This window comes from Corapipo altera, unplaced genomic scaffold, assembly GCF_003945725.1.
Source record: "Corapipo altera isolate COAL_440 unplaced genomic scaffold, ASM394572v1 2b, whole genome shotgun sequence".
Lineage (NCBI taxonomy): Eukaryota > Metazoa > Chordata > Aves > Passeriformes > Pipridae > Corapipo > Corapipo altera.
Genome location: NW_020884874.1, coordinates 17,223,535 through 17,248,928, shown reverse-complemented (window position 1 = coordinate 17,248,928; position 25,394 = coordinate 17,223,535). Strand labels below are relative to the sequence as shown.

At 36.4% G+C, this 25,394-nt stretch overlaps 1 protein-coding gene across 15 annotated transcripts in view; it reads left to right on the top strand.

Moving 5' to 3' along the window:
- PTPRK (protein tyrosine phosphatase, receptor type K) overlaps positions 1-25,394 on the top strand; it is a 393,103-nt gene that overhangs the window by 334,619 nt on the left and 33,090 nt on the right. For 9 of the 15 annotated variants that reach the window (XM_027633116.1, XM_027633171.1, XM_027633148.1 and 6 more), the window contains exon 14: positions 21,204-21,342. In XM_027633116.1, coding sequence (XP_027488917.1) covers positions 21,204-21,342 — 139 coding nt within the window. Of the gene's footprint in view, positions 1-21,203; positions 21,343-22,449; positions 22,492-24,615; positions 24,646-25,394 lie in introns of all 15 variants that reach the window. The other 6 variants (XM_027633191.1, XM_027633178.1, XM_027633156.1 and 3 more) reach the window with 2 other exon arrangements.

The following is a 25,394-nucleotide window of genomic DNA, read 5'->3' as shown; positions in this document are numbered from 1 at the left end:
TCACAGATTTTGCTGAATTGAATCTGTCATTCCAGTTTTGAAACGATGGTGCTGCATACCCTAGAATTTTGTATAGATATCAGATAAGAAGGATGATGTTTCAGATTACTCTGTCTATTGAGGAACATATGTCTCAAGTCCCCATAAACAGTAGTCAGCTATTAGCCATCAGGGTTAGATAGGATTTTTGATCCATGACTTGAACTGTGGAGTTTGCCATTGCTGTTACCAACTGCTTGTGTGTTTCAGCCTAGATCATGCTGCACACTGAGCTGGGAAACGCTGGTGGCTATTTGCAGCAGTCACTACATATTTGTAAATCTACCAAGTTCTTATTTTGCTTTTGAACACAATTTAGAAACCCTCCTTTCATGATAAGTACTTGGAAATTTAGGGACTGAGAGATCATAGAGTCATAGAACTGTTGAAGTTGGAAAAGACTTCTAAGATCTTGGGACCATTTCCTGTCATCCTGCCACTTGATACCTGTGAGAAGAGACCAACCCCCACCTTCCTACAACCTCCTTTCAGGAGAAAGCAATAAGGTCCCCAATGAACCTTCTTTTCTCCAGGAAACCCAGCTCACTCATCTTCTGCTAATGGAAGACTGTATCTCATTATATACTTGTCCAAACATGAAAGCTGCTAATTTGGTTGCCTTCTTATTAAAAATATACTGCTTACTCATCATAAGCTCTGAGGCATCATGTCACTTAGCCAAATCGAGTAGCTTTACTAATACAGATTGAATTCAAACCATACTGAAGAGTTTTCTGACTCAAAAAGTGAAATCATTTTGCGTGCAGAGAATTAAGCAAGAGAAATCACAATTTCCTGGATGTCCCTCTAGTAGTGATGAAATTTAGACTGTGAAATTTTATACCTATGGAACAGAACCACCTGGAAGTATTTTTCCAAATTGTTTTGGGAAGTACAAATCTTTTATAATTTATTTTTTAGTAACCCATTCAAGGAACTATTTTGAATGAATGCAAACAGTTACTTAGAACAATTTGTTTTGCTGGCAGAGTGGTCTGTAGTGCTTGTATAGGTCATAACGTAACGTGATAGATCGTAAGCACACAGTGCTGTCGCATTTGGAGGACAGTAGGTTGACTTGCAGAAGTTCAGCTGCAGAAAAGCCTGTTCAGTTGTTCTGCTCAGCAGGTCTCCTGAGTAATCCTATGTTTGTGATTAGAAAAGCTCAGCAGAGCCCATGCTCTTCATAGACACCATAGATGCATTGTGTTTCAAGTATAGTCTGAGTATGTGGGACTTACAGATTTAATGGCTGGCTGCTGACCCAGCACTTGGACCTGAACCAGACAGACTTTTGCATGAACTAATAATGCCTATAGCTTGGAGGAGAAGAGGAACAACTATGCGAGTACTGCTGCTGCCTGAGCCTACAGTGTGTAGTGCCTCATCTGCCACCAGGCAGCCTGTAGAGGTGCTAAGCTCTCCGGTCAGATAAGTAGCACATGGTGTCCACACAGTAAACCTGTCAGGGACCTGACCACAGGATGTAGCTCCTGTCACTGTCAAGGTGGGGTAGGCTGCCAGAACAAGAGAGCCCTTGTTGCTATAACAACTCATTCTGAGGTTTGGGAAAATGAGAATGTGTCCATATGCTAAACAAGACACTTTACTTTTTCAAAACTGTAAGATCAAGTGACAGCTGCTTTTTATCTAATGGTAGAATTTCTTAAAACACAACTCCTTCCACATTTGAGTTGCTTGCTCAGCTTCTCGTCAAAGCAAAACACATCAACTGTATGGCATGCTCTATTCAGCCCTGTATGGAGGCTCCTTGAGTCCTACCCAATCCACAAATATTTCATCAAGCCAAATTTTGTTATTGCCATTGCCGGTGGTGACATAATAAAAAATGTAGGATTTGCAACAAGTTGTCTTAACATTTGTTAGGCTAAAGGGGAAATATAATAATGCAGGATAAGTTGACAGTCATTTATATTTTTCTCTCCCTTCTTCAAGATGTAGCTACTCCCTGTTTGAACATGGTTAAGGTAGTTAGAACCAATTTATACTGTGGTATAAATGTCTGAGACAAAAGCATAAATAAAACATCCCTAAACTGGAAGCTAAGTACAGATATAATATACATTTCTTTTGTCAGCTTTGAAACTGGCTAGTGTGTTTTAAATTCATTTTTTATGAGAACAGATACTCTCAGTCATTTTCCTATTCTGCTGGTGTTTGTGTCACATTAATTTTGAGAACTATGTAGTCTTTGACTCCTGATTGAATGTCTAACTAGGTGTTTTACAGCACAGTGAAAAAAGTTATCATCGTGATGAACATCATCAAATCCTCTACCTGTAAGCATGATGGCTAGCTTGTGATACTTACAGTCCCACAATGTATTCTTAACTTGGTTAAGGAATTCTGAGGACTTGTTTCTGGTTGGGGTAGGGCATATGCAATATGAATGCATGCTTTCATGTTTCTGCTGAGGCCTTTCACTTTCTCTTTTATTTTATCATATAATTATAAGGTGGGAGTTCTACTAGAGAGAAAGGTCTTGTTTCCACTGGGATATGTAGCATTGCCTAGCCATGCCTGTCCTCTCTGCACATTTTATCAAAGCTGCATTTCTGCAAACAAAGTAATTCATTTCTTTAACAGCACACACATATAAAAATTAGTATTGTAACTTCATTTTCAGCAAATAAGCCATGGCAAATGAGAAAGTGTCAGGTGGCAAAAGAAAATGTTTGTTCTTGTACCTGAAAAATTTGCTGCATTTCTTGAGGTATCTTATCGATTCAAGGCTGTATGCTGGATTTTGCCCTATCTCTCTGTGTAGCTGTAGATTATAAGAGCATGAGATCTTTGTTGGGGGATTGCTCTCCTCTGTTTTTTAACTATGGAATAAAGGAAAGAATACAGATACTTCACCTGTAGACAGTGAGCATTGTTATTGCAGTTGTGTTTATATGTTGAACAGTAACTTGCACAATGACAATAACTAACTGTTTTTTCTATGCTATGAGGACCTTCTTTCATTTTAGAGTTTGGCTTTTATTTCACATACTCAGTTTCTCCACTCACATTTAACAATGTAATTATTAGTAAATTCCCATGGGTAGTATTGAAGAAAGATGCTGTCTTGGGGATATTTTAAGTTTTTTCAAGACAAAAATGGCTTAGTATCAGAATTATTATTGATTTCCAGTCACTGTAAAGTACACACACATCACAGTAAAGGTTAACTGTCTAGAAGAATGTAGAAGAACAGCAATTTTAAGTAAAAAGAAATTCCAGATTAAAAAGAAATAAAACTAAAGTAAATGCAGTGAACTGCTTTCTGTATGGGTAAGTTTAGAGTGTTTTCTTTATACGACTACTGTAAAAAGGATGTTTTCTTTTTTTCTTTTTAATGCAAATGTGAATACATCAGTATTTAATTTGACCATGAGTAATATATGTATTCCATTTAATGCCAGATACATTTCAGACTTTATGTGTTTTTATAATGATGATATGAATTTGTAAATCCTTAATGTCCTTAATGCTGCCCATATGTTGTGCTGAAATCCTTGGGAATCTGTAAAAATAAAACTCAAGAAGATAGTTATGGGCTTTGAAAGCTGAAAACCAACCTAAGCCAGTGTAACAGCTAAAGATTTGTCAGCTAGATCCTAATGCTCCTAAACCTTTGGCAAAACAAATGTTGCCTTTGAGAACTTATCTCATTATATCTGGGCATCTTAAATCACTCTACAGAAATAATATAAAATAAAATGCTCTACTTCTAAATACAAGGCATGATCCTGGCATCTGTGCTTCTGCCCCAAGTGCTGTCCTTCTGTGACACAATCAGCATGAGGTTCTCTTAGATTTATGCTTGTGGGCATATGGACAACTGGAAGTCATTTGGAGATGCCAGTTGTCCTCATTATTTTTTTCTTTTGTCCTTATCCACTGTCAGTTGCTAAGGATGGTACTAGTTTTACTTTGAAGCAGCATGCAGTCAAGATTGCTTCACGTACATTTTTGAATTTCAGAAGGAAAGGACAAGAGAAGCCATTATAAGGACTAGCATGAGTGTATTTTCCACCAACGGTGATTCTTCAGCATGTGGAAAAGCTCTGTCTCAGGTTTTTACATACACTTGCCCAGTATAAAGACTAGTGGGATTGAAGCAATCAGGTGCTCTCATCAATTTATAAATTTTCTGTGCTTATTTGAAACCCAAGATTTTAAAAGCTGCAAGTCATTAGTAGTTTGGAGGCTACCCTGCCCATGGGACTAAGAATTTCTACTAGTCATCCTACCTTTTGTTGATAGCCTTTTGTTAGGTGATGATTGCTTTCTTCATTTCACACCAGCTATTCACGTTGCTATATTTTTTCCCATCCACTAATAGTAAACTGATGCACCAGCACAGCATTATAATGAATTTCTATTTGGTTAGGCAAAAGTTGGATTGTTGTGAGTAATCGAATTACTCCTCTAGAGACAGGATTTCGGAGTAAAGTGATGAGGTGAAGCGATTACAGCTGTAACCCTTACAAGCATAAAAAGATGTGTTATGCTAATCCTTTGTGAATGGGTTGAATTGAAAGTGAGGGAAATAAAAAAGAATGCTTTTGATAGAAAAAGGGGGTATGAAAGGACTACTGTATTGTTTATTCCCTTTTCATTCATCCTCTCTTGTTTAGAGAAAAAAAAGGGTAAGTGGTACACTGGAGAGCTTTACCTTACAAGTCTGACATCCAAATAATTTAATCTTAAGCTGCTTTAAATACTGTGTAAAAAATTGAGAGAGTGAGGGGATAGGTACAGCAAAAACAAATGTGTGAAAAAGTGCCAGTTAGTGTAGGTTGCTTTTTTTAAGGTTACTAAACCTGGTATGACCTTATCTTACCTTGTAAAAGCAGCAGAGTGAGGAAGGGGAAAAAAGACACTGTGGAAAGTAAGACTTATGCCAAACATTACCTTTATCTGAAAACACTTATAGCTCAAGTACGAGATCCTTGTTATCCTCAGGCTTGTTTATTTTCTGTTTCAGTTTTTTCAGCTGTTAAATAAGAGTCCTCTGTCTCAAGGTAATACCTGAAAAGACTTTTAAAGGTTCAGCTAGAAGGAGAGATGACATGCAAATTACAGTATAGTAATTAACTGAGTAGAGCATTATAAATATGTCTTGTTAATTCGATAAGAAGAAATAACCTATTTTTTTAGATGATATAAATGGCCAATAGTATAAGTAGCTTTTGGGTCTTTTCTGTGAGTTGTTTGGAGGTTTTTTTCAGATTTTTAACAAGTTTTATTATTGCTCTTTTTTCCTTTTCTGTGTACTTTTTGGAGGCAACTAAGCTCCAACCCAGCTGCTCTTCTGACCACCAGAATGGGGAAGAGAATCAGAAGAGGAAGAGTAAGCAAACCTGTGGGATGAGATAAGAATAGTTTAATAAGTGAAAGAAGGATTAATTTATTTTTTAAAAGGTGATGCAAAGGCAGTCACTCACCACCTCCTGCAGACAGTCCCATTTCCAGAGTGTCTCCAAGCTATGGTTACTTTGGAAAAACAAAACTCCCAGTTTTTATTACTAACCATGACATTATATGTTATGGGAAACCTCTTTGGTCAGTTGGGGCCAGCTGTCCTGATCCTCCCCCCCACCGCAGCATCCTACCCATCCCCCATCACCAGCCTATGTGCTATTGGGGCAGCATGAAAAATGAGAAAGCCTTGACGGTGTGGAAGCCCTGCTCAGCAATAGCTAAAACATCCCTCTGTGTTATTAACACTGTTCTGCTCACAAGTTGAAAACACAGCACCCTATCGACTGCAGTGAGGAAGGTTTACTCCATCTTAGCCAGACTCATCCTTACTTCATTGTCAGCCAGACAGCATTCCTTAAGAATGCTTAGATTTTATGGTCATGCTTTTCAGCATACTGTATTTCCAAGGAGAATGGAGAAAGTTTGGGCAAAATTTCTTTCCCTATGTGTGCTCACAGTGATGATTCAAATTTGGTGTTCTGAAGTTTCATATTAATGAAATTCTCCATTAGCTCTAAATTTGGAAAAAAATACCAATGGGCACAGGGGGATGAGCTGCTTATTTTTCTTTGTCAGGTACCTAAAAAACTGGAGTTTAAGAAGGGAACCTTTGAAGGAAATGTAGGAAAAAATTATAATTTCCAGAGCTACTAATTTACATTTGTATTTCCCCCAAATTTCTTGAGTCTGGCCTCCTTGAAAAGTCTCCATTTACTCTTCTCTTACTGTTTGGCCCACATCTCTCTTTTTAGTGAAAGACTTCTTTTAATCTTAGAAATTATTTTCAAACTATTTATGTTCATTTCATTGTGGCTGGAATAGACCCTTGCGCACAAGGAGCACTGTCTGAAAAGGGACGGAAACCCAACTCTGAACCTAACTCACCTTAATCTTATCTGTAATCTTCCCTCATCCAATATGAAAGACAAGAATGAAATCCAAGCTGAAGTTACTAGAGTATTTGATGTGAGAAAGGTCTTTGCAAAACACAGAGCAGGGGTTCCCACCTGCAGTAACATAGGCATGGTGGCAATGCTATGGGAGAAGGAAAATTGGTTTTAATGAGGGTGTACATACCAGTATAGAAAGCTTATTCTTCTTGGGTTATGGGATGAGGAATATTTCCTTTTTTTAAAATTAAAAAAAACCCTTTCAATTCGACTGTTGTTGTCTCTGGGTTTTCAATCAAGATTTGTAATTAAAGTTTCCTAATGGTACTTTTTATCTTTGCCAAAAGTCAAGATCACTGTAAGATGGTTTAATGTAATGAAACTTGTTTTGAATTCACATTCACTAAGTGAACATTATTAAGTCAATGAGCTGAGTGAGAATGAAATTTACTTAGTGTATTGTTACTCAGTAAATGATTTTATGTTTCTTGAAAGAGGCTATAGAAGCATTCAATAAAGAGATAGAAAATTGATATTATATAAAAATATCTTCTGGTGATTAAACTGATTTAGTACCTGCAATATCTATGAATGTTAATAAAACATATTTTTTTTAGGGGCATAAATACATTCCTGTAAATGACTGAAAATAAGATTTTTTTGTGTGCAATTCTGCTGGAAGCTCAGAGTCAGTACATGTAACTGTTGAAAAATTTTGCAGTAGGTATTGCTATTTTGTAAAATGATAGTCCTTAAATTGGCATCTTTATTCACTACATTTGATGAAGCAAAACACAGAGAATTGAAATAAGACTTTTCTTTTAGTAGTTTCTTTTCAGAATGGTTGAAGCACTCCTTGTTTGTCCATCCTGGCAGAACCCCGCTGATTTCAGCTGAAAGTCTGCTCTCAGATGCGTATGGAGTTGTTTGATTTGCCAGGTCTCAAGAGAGTAACTGAATGTAGAGAATATTTAAAATATTTAAAATATTTGAAGCAAACTGGAACATTTTTTAGTTTAAAAATCTGTTCACACTAGTTCACCTTAAAAGAAACATCAAGGGTAAGAGCGTGCACTAGTTTGAGGCAGAAGTTGTTTGATTGAGGGAGCGAAGGTTAAGGAAGGTTAAATGACAAGGTCTGCATTGATATTTTTCTGTTAAGTGGAAGGTAACACCACTGCTCTCATGTCAGTGATGCTGATTGGTTGATTTTTTCTACCTGCATGGTAAGAAATAGAAAGGAATGTATTTTCTCCAACTAAAAGCGAAGACTTAATAGCAGTGACCCAAGGTAATATATATCACAAGGACATTGATCTGTAAATCACTCCGTGCAGATTTGGCAGCACATTTCATTTATGATTCATAATGCTATTTATGATCTTGTTCTGCCTATCTCACAAAAAGGCAGACAATTTATGCAGAGTTACATGGTAGTTTTCTGTGGTGGCAGCACATGTAGTTGCATCTGAAATTCCCATTGCTAACCAGCACAGGAGATGACCTTCCTAGTATGTGCAAAGTAATGTTTGTAACATGTCTGGATCGTGCCTTTGGAAAGAAGGAAAGAAATAGATCACCTCTTTCATTCACAGAGATACACGTTTGGTTTTGCGTCTCTTTTCATTGGCACGTATTGCTCAGATTCATGTAGCGAGGGGACACAATTCCAGTCCAATTTAAATCAACATTTACTACCAAAAATCATTGATTTCACAAAAATCTTTTATTTTATCACTAAAGAATTTTAAACATTTTCTATATCAACCATTATCCTTTCTCCCTTTCTTCTTCATTTTTTTTTTTTATGATATGTTACACTTCCTTTTACTGTTTCCCTTTTTGCTGGTTTTTTTTTTTCTTTTTCTGTTTCCCTGTTGTGGTTGTTCTACATATCTTCTTTCCAGACTCTCTTACTTTTTCATCTCTCATTTCCCTTTCCATATCTCTGTATTTTCATTTTCCTGTCAGACCTAGGGCAACTCCTTTAACCACAAACTCTCTCTCTGCCGCTAAACCCTGCATCACCCTTCTTATATCTCCACACTATCTTACGACATTCCATCTCCAGCCCCAGGGGGCCCCTGGGCAGTGGGGAGCAAATGAGGAGAGAGGATTTCAGGGGGGAAAGCAATCACATGCTATAGGCGGTAAGTTTTTTTACCCAATATGTAGCCATGTCAATAGCAGCTTAAAAGGGTGCTTTCTATCCCCTTTCTCAGGTAATGAAACTTCAGCTGATGAAGATATTTTCTGGTAAGGAAGGACTAAGTGATGTAATGTATCTTCTCTGCTGGGTTGAGATGCAGGACCTGAACTGCAGTCTTCATCTTTATAGGCAATCAGTTGCCACTGAGAATCTTAAAGCAAAGCAAGGCATGAACTTTTTCTTAAATACTCAGCTCCAGATGCTTATAGCTACAGTCAACTTTAAAAAGTGCCTAGGAGCCAGCACTGATTGAATCTTAGAGGGTTGTTTTTGAAATTGCAACAGCCTTAGAAGAAAGCTTCAAAAGTGAATCTAAGTGAAATACTGACACTGGATGAAATACAAAGTTAAAACTGTATTCCCTGCATTCCAGAGAATATTGTTTAATGCATTTATTTAATTATGGAGACAAGGCAATAATGACTACTTAAAGCAATGAGATGAACAGAGTCTCAGTTGGTGTCCTGATGAATGAAATAGGAATCTTACAATGATTCATGTTGGAAGGGATCTCTAAAGATTGTCTGATCAAACCCTTGCTCAGAGCAGGTGCAACTTGTTTGAATCTACATTGGAAGTTAAGTTAGGTTGCTCAGGGCCTTGTCAAGCTGAGTTTTAAATGCCTCCGAGGATGGAGATACCTCTCTGAACAACTTTCCCAGTGTTTGACCACCCTCATTGTGATTTTTCTTTTGTTTTTCCCCATTTTATCTGCTTTGGGATTTTCCTCATTGCAAATCATGTCTGTTGCCCCTAGTCCTTTTGCTGTGCATCTCCCTGAGCAGAGTCTGGCGATGTCTTCAGCATCCATGACACAGCTGAAGATGGAAACAAGATCAATTCTTTCCTTCCTTGTTTTCTGCAATGCTTCTTTCTATTCCGAGGCAGTACCGTGGTGTTACCATCCCAAACATCAGATGCTGCACTTGTCTTTGTAGGTGGAAACAGAGGGAATTACTTTCCATGAAAAATGTCACATGTAGCTGAGTGTAAATGTATCAAGATTGGTGTAAGATTGAGAGCACAGAATTGAACATTTATTTTTACATCGAGTAAAATCCTTGGGTCTACAAAACTGAAAGACCACTAGGTCTCTTCTCCATTCTCAGTGTATGGTAGCTGTATTTACCCCTAAATGATCAGTGAGATAACAAAGTTGCCCTTTAATACTAGAGATTTTTCTAATGTTTGTATTTGTTGCACACTGAAAATAAGTTAATGATATATGTGACTTTAGATCAAATTTCATTTTTATTTCTTACTTTTCAACATTTTGTCTAGCTGAAGTGTCCTAATGATCTAAAAAGGCTTTTATAGATTTCATATGAAGTTTACTGTAGTACCAAGCTGTTTAATATTTGCTTCAGAAATACATTGTTATTCTCCACTTTCTATTTCTTAAATGCTTGAAGTATGCAAACAGTTTTGTATTTACTTTTACAGGATTCTGTAAGTAGCAGGCATGATCATATCAGATAGCACTATATTTTCATGTAGTACTTACTAGTCTTATTATTACACCAGAATCAGGCAAGGTAAGGTCTTATCTGGAGATATTACGTTGACTTTCTAATATGTTTCCCATGTGTATGTTTCTTTTCAAACATTATTTAAAATATAACAGTACATCTGACTTATGGGTGTTATTGAAGCCATCTGAAAGTCATCTTCTGTGTTGGTGATTCAGCGTGAATCCATCTATCCAAGTTTGAAAGAAAGGTGATAGATCCCATTGGCTAGGTCTTAAGGAATAAGAAGCCATTCATTAAAGTCGTATCCACTTAGTCACTGAATAAAGCCATTTTTCCCTTCCTAAAAATGATGAAAGGCCATTTTTGCTCAGTATGGTCAGTAATACCTGCTTATAAATGGGAACTCACAGTGTGGAGTGGCCTGTGTGTTTCAAATTGCAATTCACGTTTTGCCAAAGGGACAATGTATATGAGATACATACAGGTGTGTCTTAGCCTGTGTCTGTGAACGCTAGAGCACATTATTTTCATGTCAGTCCTTGTTAATTCAATTTTTTTTTCTCATTTTAAAATGCAAATTTGTTTTTGGTCATTGATAGACATAGCTCAGGGTTTCAGTATAGATATTTTTGCCACCTCATCTACAAGAGTTCTTGGCACTCCATCAGTTTAAGATGATTTTCTCCTCCAAATCAGACGCATTTTAATCAGATCACAACTGACTGAAAACCCTAAAACCAGATTTAAAGCATAAATACCAGTACAGTAATCTTCTTTACCAGCAATCCATTACATAAATCATAATACAATATTTGCATGTTATAGTTGGCTTCATTTATTTTTACTTCTATGTGAATTTGAAGCTTTTGTTAGATATATTCTTTTTTCCTTTGATACCGTTGTATTTTCCTAGAGAAGCTAGCTGAGACAGCAGCAGCCCAAAGCATATCCAATACAGAACAGCTAATTTCATCCTCTGGATAAAAATGACTGCTCTACAACCTGTAAAAAAATACAGCTGAGGGGGCAACAGAGCCACTTTCAAACTGATACCTTTTAGTTCTGCATACTGTACAACCCTTTACTATTATTCCTACAACCTGGCTGTCTTCTGTCAGAGTTGTGCTTTGTGAAATTAAAAACTTTACTTTTTATGAACCAGTATGATAACAGATATAAAAAGTTTATGTAACTTTAATCATGGAGACTCTTTATTATACCTGGTTCCCCATCACAGTCTTGTATGAGTAGTCCTTGGGTAATGGAAATAACAAAAAGTCTCGTATTTCTTTCAGAGAGAGAAATTAGAGTGTAAAATTTGAAGGTAAGAAAACTTCAGTATTAAAAGAAAAAAAATGTGAAAAAGTAGAGACAACGGTTCAAAAAGTGGCAATACACTTTAACTGTCTTCTTTCTTGCAGGCATGTTTTGTCCTGTAGGACGGCCATCTCTCCTTAATGCTTGAAAGTTTCTTTGACATATTAATAATGTAGAAATATGTAGAAAGAGAGGCAATGACACAATATGGAAGGCTTTTAATGTCATTACAAGTCCTGATCTGAACTCAGTATTCAATGGCAATCAACCCTGAGCTGTGAACATCAATGTGTTTTTCATAGAGTTGTCATTGCATTAGCTGCATGTTGTTGCAGTGCCATTATGGTTGTGTTTCTAGATGTCAAATGTGGTAAACAAGCCTATAGACAGGCTTGTGACTTCTTACACAGGGTTTAAGGCTTAGTTAACATATTTGTGTTGGAAATGGGTGGTGTAGCAGAAGATAGCAAAGCTCTTAGCCAGCTAAAGGCTGTTGCCCTCACATTGCACCTGGTAGACTAGCATGGATAAGCACCACTGCTTTGATGTTTCCATGCAAAATCATGTGGCCTAGCTTAAAGTGCACATATAAGACATTTCAGATGTATTTAGATAAGCAGATTTGGGAGCAACTGCGTAATTAGGGTAACAGCTGAGATAGTACTTGCAGCCTGCTGCAATGTGCAGATGGGTGATGCCCCCCATTGGTTTGGAAGAGGATATTTGCCTTTCCTTCATGCTCCCAGACATCCAGCTGCTTATGACACCTATTACTGCTAAAAGGTTCTGGAGAACCTCAAGAACCTTGAGCATGTAACCTTCTGGTAGTGGGTGCTCTTCACATGGCAAGGTTTTAAAGGGAAAAAAAGTTCCCTGCCATGGGTGTTGCACACCAGCGCATCCTGTGTTGTTTCCCAGCCAGCCCAGTGGACTCCTATAGACACTGCATTATGTCATTAAGGTGTTGTATAACTGAAGAAGTTGCAAAAACTTTCTCTACGTGGAAGAATAGAATTCATGTGAAAGAAAGCATCTTTGCTTATTTCAGAGTATATACATTTACTTTTTCACTCTATTTGAAAATGTACCAAATTTTACAGAAAACAAGATACTGAAGGCTGGCAGTCATGACAGTAATAATCTGGGATACTAGTAACAAATTAGTGCTATTAAAGACTATATATAAACTATATATATATGTGCTATGGATAAATTTAATCTATGCATGTTTGGAAAAACTGAGACCTAATTCCAAAGGAAGAATTAACCACTTGTTTTCTTGAAGGTGGTTCTGTGTATTTTCTCATCTTTTGCCATTCTGAATGACAAATAATAACTGATGGCTGCTATTGAAGACTAGATTTAGCACTATATAAAATGTGATTTGTTGGGGTTTTTGAAAGGATGAAGAAAACACTGTGTCTGTTCTTCCTCATTGCCTCTGTCTTTTGATTCCATCCACAATGTTATTAGCACTGCATTTAATATAAGATAATTTTTCATCTTGATAATTTCTCATTTTTGAGCTAGTGTGAATATTGTTTGGGATGAGAGTTTGCAGTTTTCTGATGGAGAAGGGTTTAGTTGTCCTTGCTCCCTTCAATGTATTTACTTAGGTCTGCAATAACTCTACAACTCCTTCACTACCAGTAAATTCTCACTTGCAATTTTATAGTTGCTTGAATTAGGGGAAGTTATTTACAGAATGTTATTTTCAATAAATATAGAAAAACTGAACTTCAGACATTTAAGAGTAATAGTTTTCCCTATAAACCATCTCATGTGCCTATACAAATGATAATGATCATTATCATATACTTTCTCTGCTGAATTTCTTAAATGCTGCCTGGTGGAAAGGCACATGAAGATGAGGCATTTTGTATATTGTTACCAAACACTGCTTTTGTAGTAATTTTCTTTTCAGATTTAATTATGACCTAGCAAACCATATAGGAGTCATTGTCAAAACCAGGTAATTTTTTAATACAGTGTTTTGCATACTTTTAATTTTATAACTAACATCAAGTGAGGCTTCATTTTTAAAAGCACACTTGTGAAATCAGACGGTTTGTTCAGACTAAAACTTGAAAGTTGTTTGATTTTTAATGTGGCCAAACACTAACTTGAAAGTGTTTTGTTCTCCTAAAAAAAAAAAAACTCCACAAATGGTTTAATTAACAAAATGTTGGCTGCTTGGCTGCTTTTATATGTTCTTAGGAAAAAGTGCTACAAAAGATGTAACAAAAGATCAGAGTGACCTTAAGAAATGGTAACAGTCCATTCAACAAGTCATTGCTAAATGACTTGTTAATCAGGTGGATCAGAGTGTTAGGGGACCATTCTTAATGAACACCCCTTTCCAGAAAATCAAGGAGAATTAGTGGTTTAGATTTCATTGTTTCAGTTTGATACTTTACAGCATGCATGTTATGTATTTCTACAACTGTTTTTTTTTATGTACCCTTTTCAAGGTCTGTTAGTACACATGCAATGAAAAAATTTGCTTTGAATCTTTGGATCTTTGCTTCCATGTTGACTACTGAAAGAAGCCCATCAAGTGGCTAAAGAAAGTATTATTTTATTTTTTTAAGTCCCTGCAAAGTATATGCTCCAGAAGTACGTCTTAGTGGCAGATGTAATAGAAATGCATTGACGGCACTAATCTCTTTCAATGTGACTCATGGAAGCAGGGCAGAGTGTTGCTGGAACATTGTCTCCTCAGCATTGTTCCTGCTCTGGCTGTCTTCATCTGCTCATGTCCAAGGTTTCTCAGCTAGTGAGGCAAATGGATTCAGCACTTTCTCCACTTGATACTTCTGAATCTATTAAGGTCAACTTCTTGCTAATTGGTTATAAATTCATGGACATTACTGTTTTCGGAGTAGCTGTTGTGAATTTAAGTTGCTTCTAGTGCAACATTGCAAGAGTAAGTCCTCATTAGTTTTCACTTCAGACCCTAATAGCAGCAGACGGTTCACTTGATTCTTTTTTCCTTATAGTTTCCCATCAAAGTAGTACCAGTCCATGGACTGATCTGAAAGTCTTGCAGAGTAGTAGAAACAGGACTAAGGGGTTCTTTATTACATATGACTTATCAAAACAACATATATCTACACTTCTGAGGGTTTACAATACTAGTCAGGAACTGGTCTTTTATATATAAATGTATATATTATACTGGAATTCTGGGAAACGTTATCATTATTGCATGGCAAGATATGCTGTGCTGGTTCATTTGATTAATTAAAATGTGTATGAATATTTATAAACTGCATGTTTGTCGTTTAAAAAACATCCAGTAGCATAAGCTCAGGCTATTTTTCTGTATTATCTGAAAGCAGGATGTGTAAGCAGGTGGTAAACCTGTTTACTTGGTACCATATTTATGTGCATAGCCACCTGTGGGACTCCCTGTGCTTAACTTCTACAACTCCTTATACTATCCCAAATCTGACTGACTAGAGGTTGACCTGAAGCTGTATTAACTTCATTTTTGCATGTAAGCTATCAGAAGGGACCACAGGGACCCATGAAACAGTGGCTCTATCAATTTCCGCAGCAGTGACCTTTTATGTAGAGAACAGTTGTTGTATATAACTTCGTTCATACAAAGGCTTAACTTTTAATATCACAAATCTTTGGGGCCTTGAGGACTCCTGCTAGGCTCAACTGGTAGCATCTATAACACCTCCCCTTTTCTCCAGTGAGGGACACACATGAGTACAAGTTGGGCACAGTATGTTGCAACATGAAGTAAGGCAGCAGATTTATCTAAGCATCACGTCACTACTCTCCTCTTTCAGAATGAGTTCAGAGAAGAGGCTGGTGGTGCCTGGCATCCCCCTTTTCACAAGCAGAGCCTGTTAAACTCTCTTACTTGGGACAGCCATGGACCTGGTTACCATGGTGACAAGGATGAACCTGACACTTCAGAGCACAGCTCAGGGAATCACACTTTCTCTTCATAGTGAAATACAATTTTTCTTTTTAATAATGTTCCCCCAAAAATCTGTAATTTAGAGTCCTGGAAGCAACAGCTTAGATGGATCCAAACCCCCAATTATTTCTGGCATGCCTTCATCTCCCAGAAACTGTTCTCCAAGACAGAAACTCTTTAGAAGATGTAGGAAAGGGAGAATGGTAGAGATTCCTTTCCCTGTAAATGTATCTTCAGGTTTCGACCTGAGAAAAAAAAAATCTTAAAGAGAGAGAACTGGTGTACCAAACTGACTCACGTGAGGATATCTGTAAGACCTCATGAATAATGTGTGTAGTTTGCCAGAAAAAGTTGCACATCCCATCTTCCGATCCCTGCAAAAGTACATTCAAATATTTTCATCAAATGGAATCAGCTGAGACTTTTAAATATAATTAAGTTAAAAGTGGTTACAGATCTTCTCTCACTGAACTTGAATTTACTAATTAAATTTCAGACTTCTAAAAATTTCCTTAACTGCACAAAGATTATCATTGTAGCAAAGCAGTAAGAAAACAAAACCGATTGAGGCACAACAATCTTTCTGGGCAGATGATTACACAGGGCAGACCAGTCTCAAAGAAAATATTTGTCAGAGGATCTCACTTAGTTTCTCAACGGTCCCTTTTCTCAGGTGGTAGACTGACATATCTTCAGAGCTGCCTCCAGTGTAATTTGATGATGTTATCCTGATGTTACCTTGTTGAACTCATTCAGATGTCATTCCTAGTTTTAATTAAAAGTTTTTGAATGCCACATAACAAAAGTGCAGAACTGATTATCTTGAGCAGAGCTATTTTGAATATCAAACTACGCAGCAATAACACCAGTTTGTGAGAATTCAAAGATCTGCCATAAACAGAAATTAACATTCAAAGAAAATGCAGTGTAATAAAATAGCAGCTTTAATCATGCATAAAACTGAGTTTCTTCTCTTGCTCACACAAAGGAAACCCAGCATAAAATGCTGTGAATGCTAAGAGAGTCGAATGGTATGGTGAGAAGTTAAGTATAAAAACCTTGTTCGAAACCTCTGATTTAAAGCTGTCTTTTAGAAGGCTGGCTGTTCTTTAAGTGGTACCATGCAAGCAGCTCTGCAAAACCCTACCAGAATTTTCTGCTTGAATAATTGTGTTTGGGTGAATGAGTAGAATATCATTATCTTGATTCCTCTACCATCTCCTGAGGAAGGGATAGGTGAATAGATTTTGTGCTGAGTGTCATAAATTCTCTGACAATTTTGCAAGGCTGTGTGTAAATTTTGAACCACAGAAGGAAGGAGAAGACAGGAAAGCAATATATGCTGTGACTGGATTCCTTATGCAACAGTATACATCAAGAATTAATTGTAAATACTATGCATATGCTCAGTTTTAGAAGTGGGTATTGGATTTTTTGATGTGATTAATTAAAAATATGTTAAAAAAAATTAGAGGAATCAAGTACATCAGGAAATTGTGAGATGAACTGTACCTCATCAACTGTTTAGAATTTGACTGTCCCTGAGAGAGTTAGCGATGCTAGTCTGATTTAGTCCTGTTCACAGTCGAGCTTCATGCAACTGACTGAATATTCTCCTGTAGTATCTATGAAAACAAGTAGAATGACTTCTTATATGGTGACTATTACTGGCTATGTGCAGAGCCACAATCACTGGGTAAAATTATTTTATGAACTTTGTGAATGGAACTGTGGAATGTGATTTCTGTTACTGTTCATTAGTTCAGAAGAAAGGCAAGTAGAGACGTTGTTCTCCTCCCAGTCTATCTCATAAATCTTCACTTTAGGCAGCCATTTTTGTACAGGGAAAAAAATGTAGCTAATGCTCTGTTTCAGAGCAGAAACTCTAGCAAATTTTATGGAAGATGAGTTTGCAGTGGTTGAAACTGCAGGATTATCTCAGACTTATAGGATCAAATTGCGAAAAACAGTAATGTGCAAGGCAAAGATATTGTAAAAATTAACACTAAATTTAAGGTCTATTAGAGTAAGGTTGGCCAAAGGAATTAATAGCAAAGAGAGCATGCATTTTTATATGACCATCTTTCTGTAAATTACCTTTCAATACAGTCTGCTGTTCAATATGTAAGAGAGGATTGCAGGACTACATTACTAAAAATGAACATTAGAAATTAGTAAAGCAGATGTCTTTGTAACTTAAATAATTTTTAGACCATTTTTGCCTTGTTTAGAAATATACACTAGTTAACTCCAATTATCTAAATAATTCCATTTTTAATTACTGTATCTCTCCAATTTAGAGATGTTGTGTTAGGATGTTGTCATGGACCATGTCAAAGGCTTACAGACAGATGACATCTGTAATTCTTCCCTTGTCCACTGATGTAGTCACACCATCATATAAAACTGCTGGGTTGGTTAGGCAAGATTTGCCTTTGATGAAGCCTTGATTAGTTGCGTTACTTTGTTTGACAAAAGCAGTTCAGCCTACAGAAGAGCCGCTTCAGAGAACTAAATCCCCGTAATCTTGTAGAGGGTCGAGAAAGCAAATTCTCAGAGTAAGCAGAAGTTCTCTTGCTGCTGTAGTCCTTCTGCAATCAGCAGCCAGGAGACACTCATTCATACATGTAGGTTTAACACATAGGCACAAGGTTTCTCCGATTTTGTCCTTTGTCTCTGCATGTGTAAGTTCGCACGTGCTTGTTGCTATACACTTTGAGCTGTCACAATTAAAACACAAGTAATATGAAATACTTTCAAATTTGTAAGTTCCATTAAATGATTCTATGTTACATTCAATAGCTTCCTCAAAATAATATACTCCATTGCATGCAATGCCCATACACATAAGGCATAGATTACAGTGTGATTTATATCTATGATTGCTTTCATATAGTCCCCAAATGTAACATTTAGTCTAGAGAATGCATATATTGTCTGTTGCTGGAAACATGCATATAATAAACCTGGTTTCATTTAAGTACAAAGCAATCTTTCAATTGATATTGGGGAGAGAGGTATTGTTCTGCCAGTAGATTTTAGCATTTTGGGTATAGCAGGCTCATTCACTGGTTATACACTTGCTTAGTCTATAACTATTCAATATAATTTTTCTCAATTAATTTAGAACTCTGTGGTACATTTCTAGTGGGCACAAACTTTATCTCATAAGCAGCCTTAAAGTTCATGGAATTAATTACTGTCTCTTACTTCAAACCCTTTAATGTAAGGGAACCGGAACAAATGGACAAGTAGTTGATATCCTCCTGGCTTTCCACTGTTGTTCTACAAACTTGACAGAAAACTTCATTTTGAAGTTATTGATGATCCAAACCCAGTTATTGCTTACACACTATATAATAAAACACCTGTGCTTAAGTTAACCAAATAAGTAAACTTCCTCAATAACCTTTTCTTCAGTTTTTCTGAGATGCCTATTGTTCTTTCTCTAAAGTAACTTTTCTGAATGAAATAACATATATGTGACCATGCAATAATTTTAAACATGACTATGAGAAGCACCTATATTGAAGCTTGCTCTATCAAGTTATAAGGGTCCTATCTTTCTTCTGAGAGGTGTGAAACGGGTCTGTTATTCTTTCCCCTCTACTCTCTCATCACTAATGCTCCTGCGAAAATACCACTGTCTTGATCAAGGCTGTACTGCTGGATGTATTTTTGAGCCTTCAAGTTTTAAAGTATAACTTCAGGTCACATATAATCCCTCTGGTTCATAATTTGAAATCTCTCAAAGACCTGGCCTTAAATTTCCATCCATACAGCTAAATCTCTTGCTCTTAAATTTCCATCCATACAGCTAAATCTCTTGCTCCAGCCTTAGTTATTTTGCAGCTTCAGTAGTTCTTACCTTTGCTAGGTCTTACCTTTGCCCAGCTGTGCTCACATTTGCAATTCCAGACAAAGTGACTATCCCACTCCTGCATGCTCCCTCTTTACACTTCCCAAGTCCTTGCTATTTCTCGGTAGCCCTTACAGCAAACATGACTTTTTTTCCCCATTGGCATATAAAACCATTTATATTTAGCTTTGATTGGTCTTTTGACTCTTCTGATTGGCCTTTTGGCTCTACTGCTTATCAAATGTTCATTTGCATTTGTCACATCCAGCCCAGCTAATATTGGATTGGGAGGTGATTCATTTTAAGCACTAAGAATGTTGAATACCTTCATCTTCCAGTTCCACCTCAAAAGTCATGCCCCTCATTTTCTCTGTTAGACAGCATCCTACGCGTATCTAACATTAATTTTAGCTTATGTGTATGTGTTGTGTGTACGCAGCTACATATTCACACGCCACTTACCCGATCCTGACTCTTACCCGAGACACCTCAACAAATACATAATACAAACAAAATATTTAGAATTGAGTCCACACAGGTTATGTATGCAAGTGTGCATGCAGGCATGTATTTACACAGAGGAGGAAGCATTTAGTATTTCTTAGCAGATAGAGTTCAAGCTGTAGGTGAGAGAGACGATTATAATGATGAAGTCTTATGATGATGATTAAGTTTTATGATTAAAGCACTGCCAGATCTCTTACTGTCTGTCTAGCTCTTGCATGGGTGTCTGGAAGAGAGCACGTTCCTAACTCAGAAGGTTGATCTGATAGGTTGTAAGTGGTTCAGATACGGCTGAGATGAAAGTTACAGAAACAAGTAATAAAGACTGATTTTAAATAACAGCAAAATCCTTCCCTCAAAACTTAATGCAGGTTCCTGTACATGGAACCTGAACAGAAACAGTCTAAGTAACATGGTTAAAACCAGAAAGTATTAGATAGCAATTTCCCTGGTACTGACTACACTGACTTTCTGAAAGGGTTATGGAGCAGCTTTTCAGCAGAGCAGTAGTATACTATTTCACCTCATTTTTCATTCTGCTTCTTTTGGTGATCCGTTGAGAAGCATCCTAGTTTCAGAGTAAAAGACATTTTCTGTGTAATGCCACAGACACAGTGATACCAACAGTTTGTACCTATTCCACATGCAGCTGCTGTGAGTGGAGAGGTTAAGTGGCATCTGCTGCATGCTGGGTGGAGAGTGAGAGAAGGGTCAGAGGGAGAGCAAGCACACATACCATTTCATGCCTGTGAGTAGACAAAAGGCCACAGCCTTAGAAAGTAAGAACTAGAGAACAGGAGAACCATTTCCTATTCCACAAGTAAATATCTCACGGGATTTTACCCTTGGCTGAAACTGATTTATATTTTTTTATATTTTTATCAAGGTGGAAAAGACTATGTTCCTGATCTTTTGTATACCAGGCTGTTATGCAAAGAGGTGCAGACTGAATGGCTGTGCACTTTCATTTATATTCTGGTTTTTTTTCTGCTGTAACCTGTAGCCTCAGCCCACTCAGCTGTGTTATGGAATGGTTTCAACTCTCGGTAGAACAGGAGTTTGTGGGGTTTTTTTCAGGGTCTATAAACAGAAATAAAACTACTGCTGACTTTAGTCTTGGCTTTGTGGATGGCCTTATTTAGAGAATTAAAATTCCCAGTAGCATGCAGATCTCAGACCAGATGCTGCAAGCTGAATTAATACACAAAGGTGGACTGGAACTGGGTGAAGGGGAGAAGTGCTACAGTTTAGGGTGCAGACTGTGGCTTGGAAAAGAGTGTTTAATAAACACTGCTTGTATATTTGGTGTTGCAAATATATGGTGTATATATTGAAATTTGTGGTGTGTCTATGTACACATATATAGATGTTTAAACACATGATGCATGTATCTATATTTTAACTACTGTATTAAGACACACACATATATGAAAATTATCACCAACTTATACATTTAAGTAATTTCTTTTATTGATTCATTTAGCAGCAGCAACAGAAGAACCTGAAGTGATTCCAGATCCAGCTAAACAAACAGATCGGGTGGTGAAAATAGCAGGAATAAGTGCTGGAATTCTGGTATTCATCCTACTTCTCCTTGTTGTCATATTGATAGTCAAAAAAAGGTAAGAAAATGGTCTGTGCTGATCGGTCTTTTTTCATCCATATCAAATAATAACTAAATGAGTGGTTTTTACAGGTCTTTAAAAAAAAAAAGGTTTTAGGACCAGTAGGTCACATCAGATTTTGGATGAGTTCTTTGTGTTTCCTTTTGGTTTTCCTGTGATTCTTAGGATGTATTTAAAGAGAGGAGTTCTTTATATTTGGGATCCAATAGCTATACATTTTCTCATACTTTTTTATTTCCAAGTAGTTTTAAGTTGGAGTTGGAGGAATGTAGAGAATAATAAAGTGGGTGGAATTAAAATTCATGGAGCCTTTTTTATTTTTTAAAGCAAAGAAAAAAATAATAACTTACTGCGCTTTTCATGTTTTAATCACATAATGAATATGATTTTCTATATGCAGCTCTAATAAGTTATTTGTATCTGTATGTTACACAACTTGCAAAATAATGTAATGTTATACCTCTATTTATGCTTTTATAAACGTGAAGTTTTTTCTTAAAAGTCATACTACATCACTGTAAAATTATCTAGTGAGTCCCTAGTGCATGAAATTGTTTAAAAGTGTATTAATTCGAATTTTAATTTTTTCCCAATGCTTTCTTAGAAAGTAAGCAATATCGCCATCTTCTGGCGTTGTATAGAGCTAACCCTGCATCCCAATCCTACCTGTAGTAACTTATGCGATCCTATTGCTTGGTCAGTGTTTCAAAGTCTAGTCTTCTCAGTAGTTGCAACTCTTTTAACCTGGCATAAAAGTCCATAATATGTCCTATAAATCTGTAGTTATGGTATAGAAACTAGTTCCTCTCTGTGCATTCCCTCTCTGGTGGGTCCTCTTCATGTGCCACAAGCTGATTTCTCTTGGATAGAACAAACCCTTTGCCTCCCCATGGTGTGTGCGTTGTGTGCCCTTGCCTTTTGCAGAAGTCGTAATGAAAAGAATTTTTGTAAATGTTGCACATATTCCTCTGAAATGCAGCTTGGTATTATTTTTAAAGATTAAGAAAAAGATTAAAATTGTACCTAAGATCATTCTATATGTTATAAGTACTGGTTTGCATTAGATTTTTTTAATTTATTGCCTTTTTACAATTATCCCTGGAGATATATAACTTGGAGAAGAAACGTCTGCATTAGAAACATTAGGTATGCTTATAGTGTTCTGTGTTAGTTAGCTACATATGTGATTTTTCCCAAAAGTGCTTTTACTTTTCTCTGTTGTTTACCTCTGTGGTTGAGAGTTAACACATATGCAAAAGGTCCAACTCATCATGTGCAAAAAAACATACAGTCAGCAAGTTTTCTTTATTTACACAACTTCTGAAAAACAAAAACGAAGTTGTTTTTCAGCTTCTAGGAGGCAATCTCTATTTTGCAGTTTTATAGCAAGGTATGTGCTGGGGAGTATCATCTAGTGTGTGTTACAGTGGTCCCCTTATGTTTAATTGAAAACTCAATGTATGTGCATGTGTGTGTAAGAGAGAGAGAGATTGTCTAACACTATATAGTGTCAGTCACTTCCAGATGGGGGTTGACTAGTTTTGCAGATAACAAACAAAAAAAAAATTCCATGTGTTCTTTTTTCCTATCCTTTTTACCTCTTGCATTCCGAGTCCTTTCACTATTGAATTTTTTTATGAAAATAAGTTGGTTATGTCCATGAAGTGATATTTTACAGTTTTCCCCTTTTCCCCCCTTCTCTCCTCTGAACCTGTGAAGGCAGTATCCTCTTAGGAACAATCATCATTTTAAAGCACATAATATTTCTAAACTCCTGTACTATTTTGTATTCAAAATAGGTGAGAAATTAACCTGCTTAATGAATCTTTAATTATTGGCAATTTTTCATCATGATAGTTTAATTGGTTGTCTACTGTGTATGTTATAGGTGTGCCATTCTTCTCCCCTTCTTCCCTTAGGGAAAATGGGCACTTTTTTTAATACCAGCTTTAGTCAAGGTCTCTTACAAAAAGCATAGACAAACTTTGTGTTCTTGAGTTAATTCAGTCCATTTAGTGAATCAGGGTAATTCACATCATGAAGGCAGGAACAGCTGTAAAAACTCTGACACATTCACACAAACAAAAACACACTTCACTTAGCTGTGGTGGGACTGAAAACTGATCCGTCGAATCATCCTCTGTAGTGTACCTATTCAGTGATCCATTATGTAGTATCCCTTTTGATACCTGAATTGACCACAGCTTATTAGATGGAAAAGTCAATAAAACAATGGTCTCTGCATTTTCATTGGTTTATTAAGTTGTATGCACAGCCAGCACTATCTCAAACTGATTAAATGCAGCATTACATTTTATTGGAAAATGGAGTACTAAGCAGTTTTGTTCATGAGCTTGAGATGTTTTAGGCTTTGCCTGATCATTTTGTACAAATTGGTTTGAAGTTTTCCTGAATGAAGCTCTTAACAGCTTTTACAGACTTTTACTGGAGTAATCAAACCAGCTAAGAAAAGGGATACTGCATCTTTAACAAGCAATGCCATTTTTATTTTCAAAGTCATTGTTGGACTATTTTCAAATGTCCTTCATTTCCTTCCATTTGTTTACCTTCCATGTTTTTAATGCTTAGCATGACTACATCAGCATTTCCAATTTTAAGATTTTAAAATAGAAAGCATATGTTTGCATTCAGGAAATGTGTGGTATATATGTCAGTATACACATGTCTGTTGTAAACGTGCATTCTTTAAAATGTGTGTACTCATATAGCTACACATAGTACGCATACAAACATATATATATACACCTGTGTACTGATAAAGATGTTAAAATGAATTACATGAAATTGTTTTCTGATTAAATGTATTTATTAATGGAACCTTTATTTTTTCTGACTGAAAAGTAAAAAGCATATCTACTGCACAAGATTTGTACACAGCTGTTCATTTGTCATGACATCTAGGCGGTAATCATTATATTATGCTGAACTGCATGTTGAAATTACACAATCCATTTAATTTTCAAATTTTTGGCAATAAGTGAAGTCTCAGCATGTAATTTTCTCAAATGATCTCTCTAAAAAATCATTTTTATATGCTAGTGGATTTTTTGTTGTTTTTTTTTCTTTAATTGCATGGCAAAGTAAGACTAGTTTGTGCATGAGCAAGTTGAAATGCTAACCAAAGAAACATGAATTTTTCAATTTTTTTTTTTTTAAACGCACATTTCTCTGCTTTATTGAATGTGACAGAGTCATGCTTTTCATTCACCATTGCTTCTCTTTTTCCACTGTCTGTGATTTGCTTGCCAGGAGGAGCTACTATTCTTACTCCTACTATCTGTAAGTAGAATACGGGTGACTTACTATTTTACGTGTTTTAAAGATGCAGTATCCCTTTTTAAAAAATAAAAACAGTCTCTATAATTTTTTTTTAAGTTTTTTTGATAGTTACCTTTCATTGTTCTCAGGCTTGAAAAATTGCTTGTATCATTGTTCCTGTCATTCTTACTCTGTTTGGTTTTTTTTAAAGGGATATTGTATTTCTGACTGTATATTGAGACTATAGTTTTCTTCTACAGTTTTTCCCAATACTATTTTAGTTTATTGTAATCATAATTTAATTTGCGTTATGATTCACAGCAACACGTCACACTAAGGAAAAAACTTCCTTTCCCATTTCCTAGCCAGAGAACTGTGCTTGTAAATCACAAATTCTACTTTCTCGGCGTATCAGTTCAGCAGTGATCTTGTTCACCACTTTTCCTATGCAGGTTGTAGGGAGATGCCAAACCTTTATAAATAGGTCATGATCTACATCTATCACTTTTGAGGTGATTTGCAAACATATTTTAAAGTGTGGATCTTATTTTTGACATTGGTTTGTATAAAGCTGTACTTCATTGAAGCAAAATTGACTTTTTCTATACGTATTTACCATATGAGTTTTTGTGAGGACTGCAATGGTTTTGTCTGTGATTGAGCAAAGCAGTTACATGCATTCTTCATTTTAAATAAATGTATAAAGCCGTTGAATTCAGAGGGGTTCTAAGAATGCATTCAAGTGCTTTGATGAACTGGTGGTATCCAAT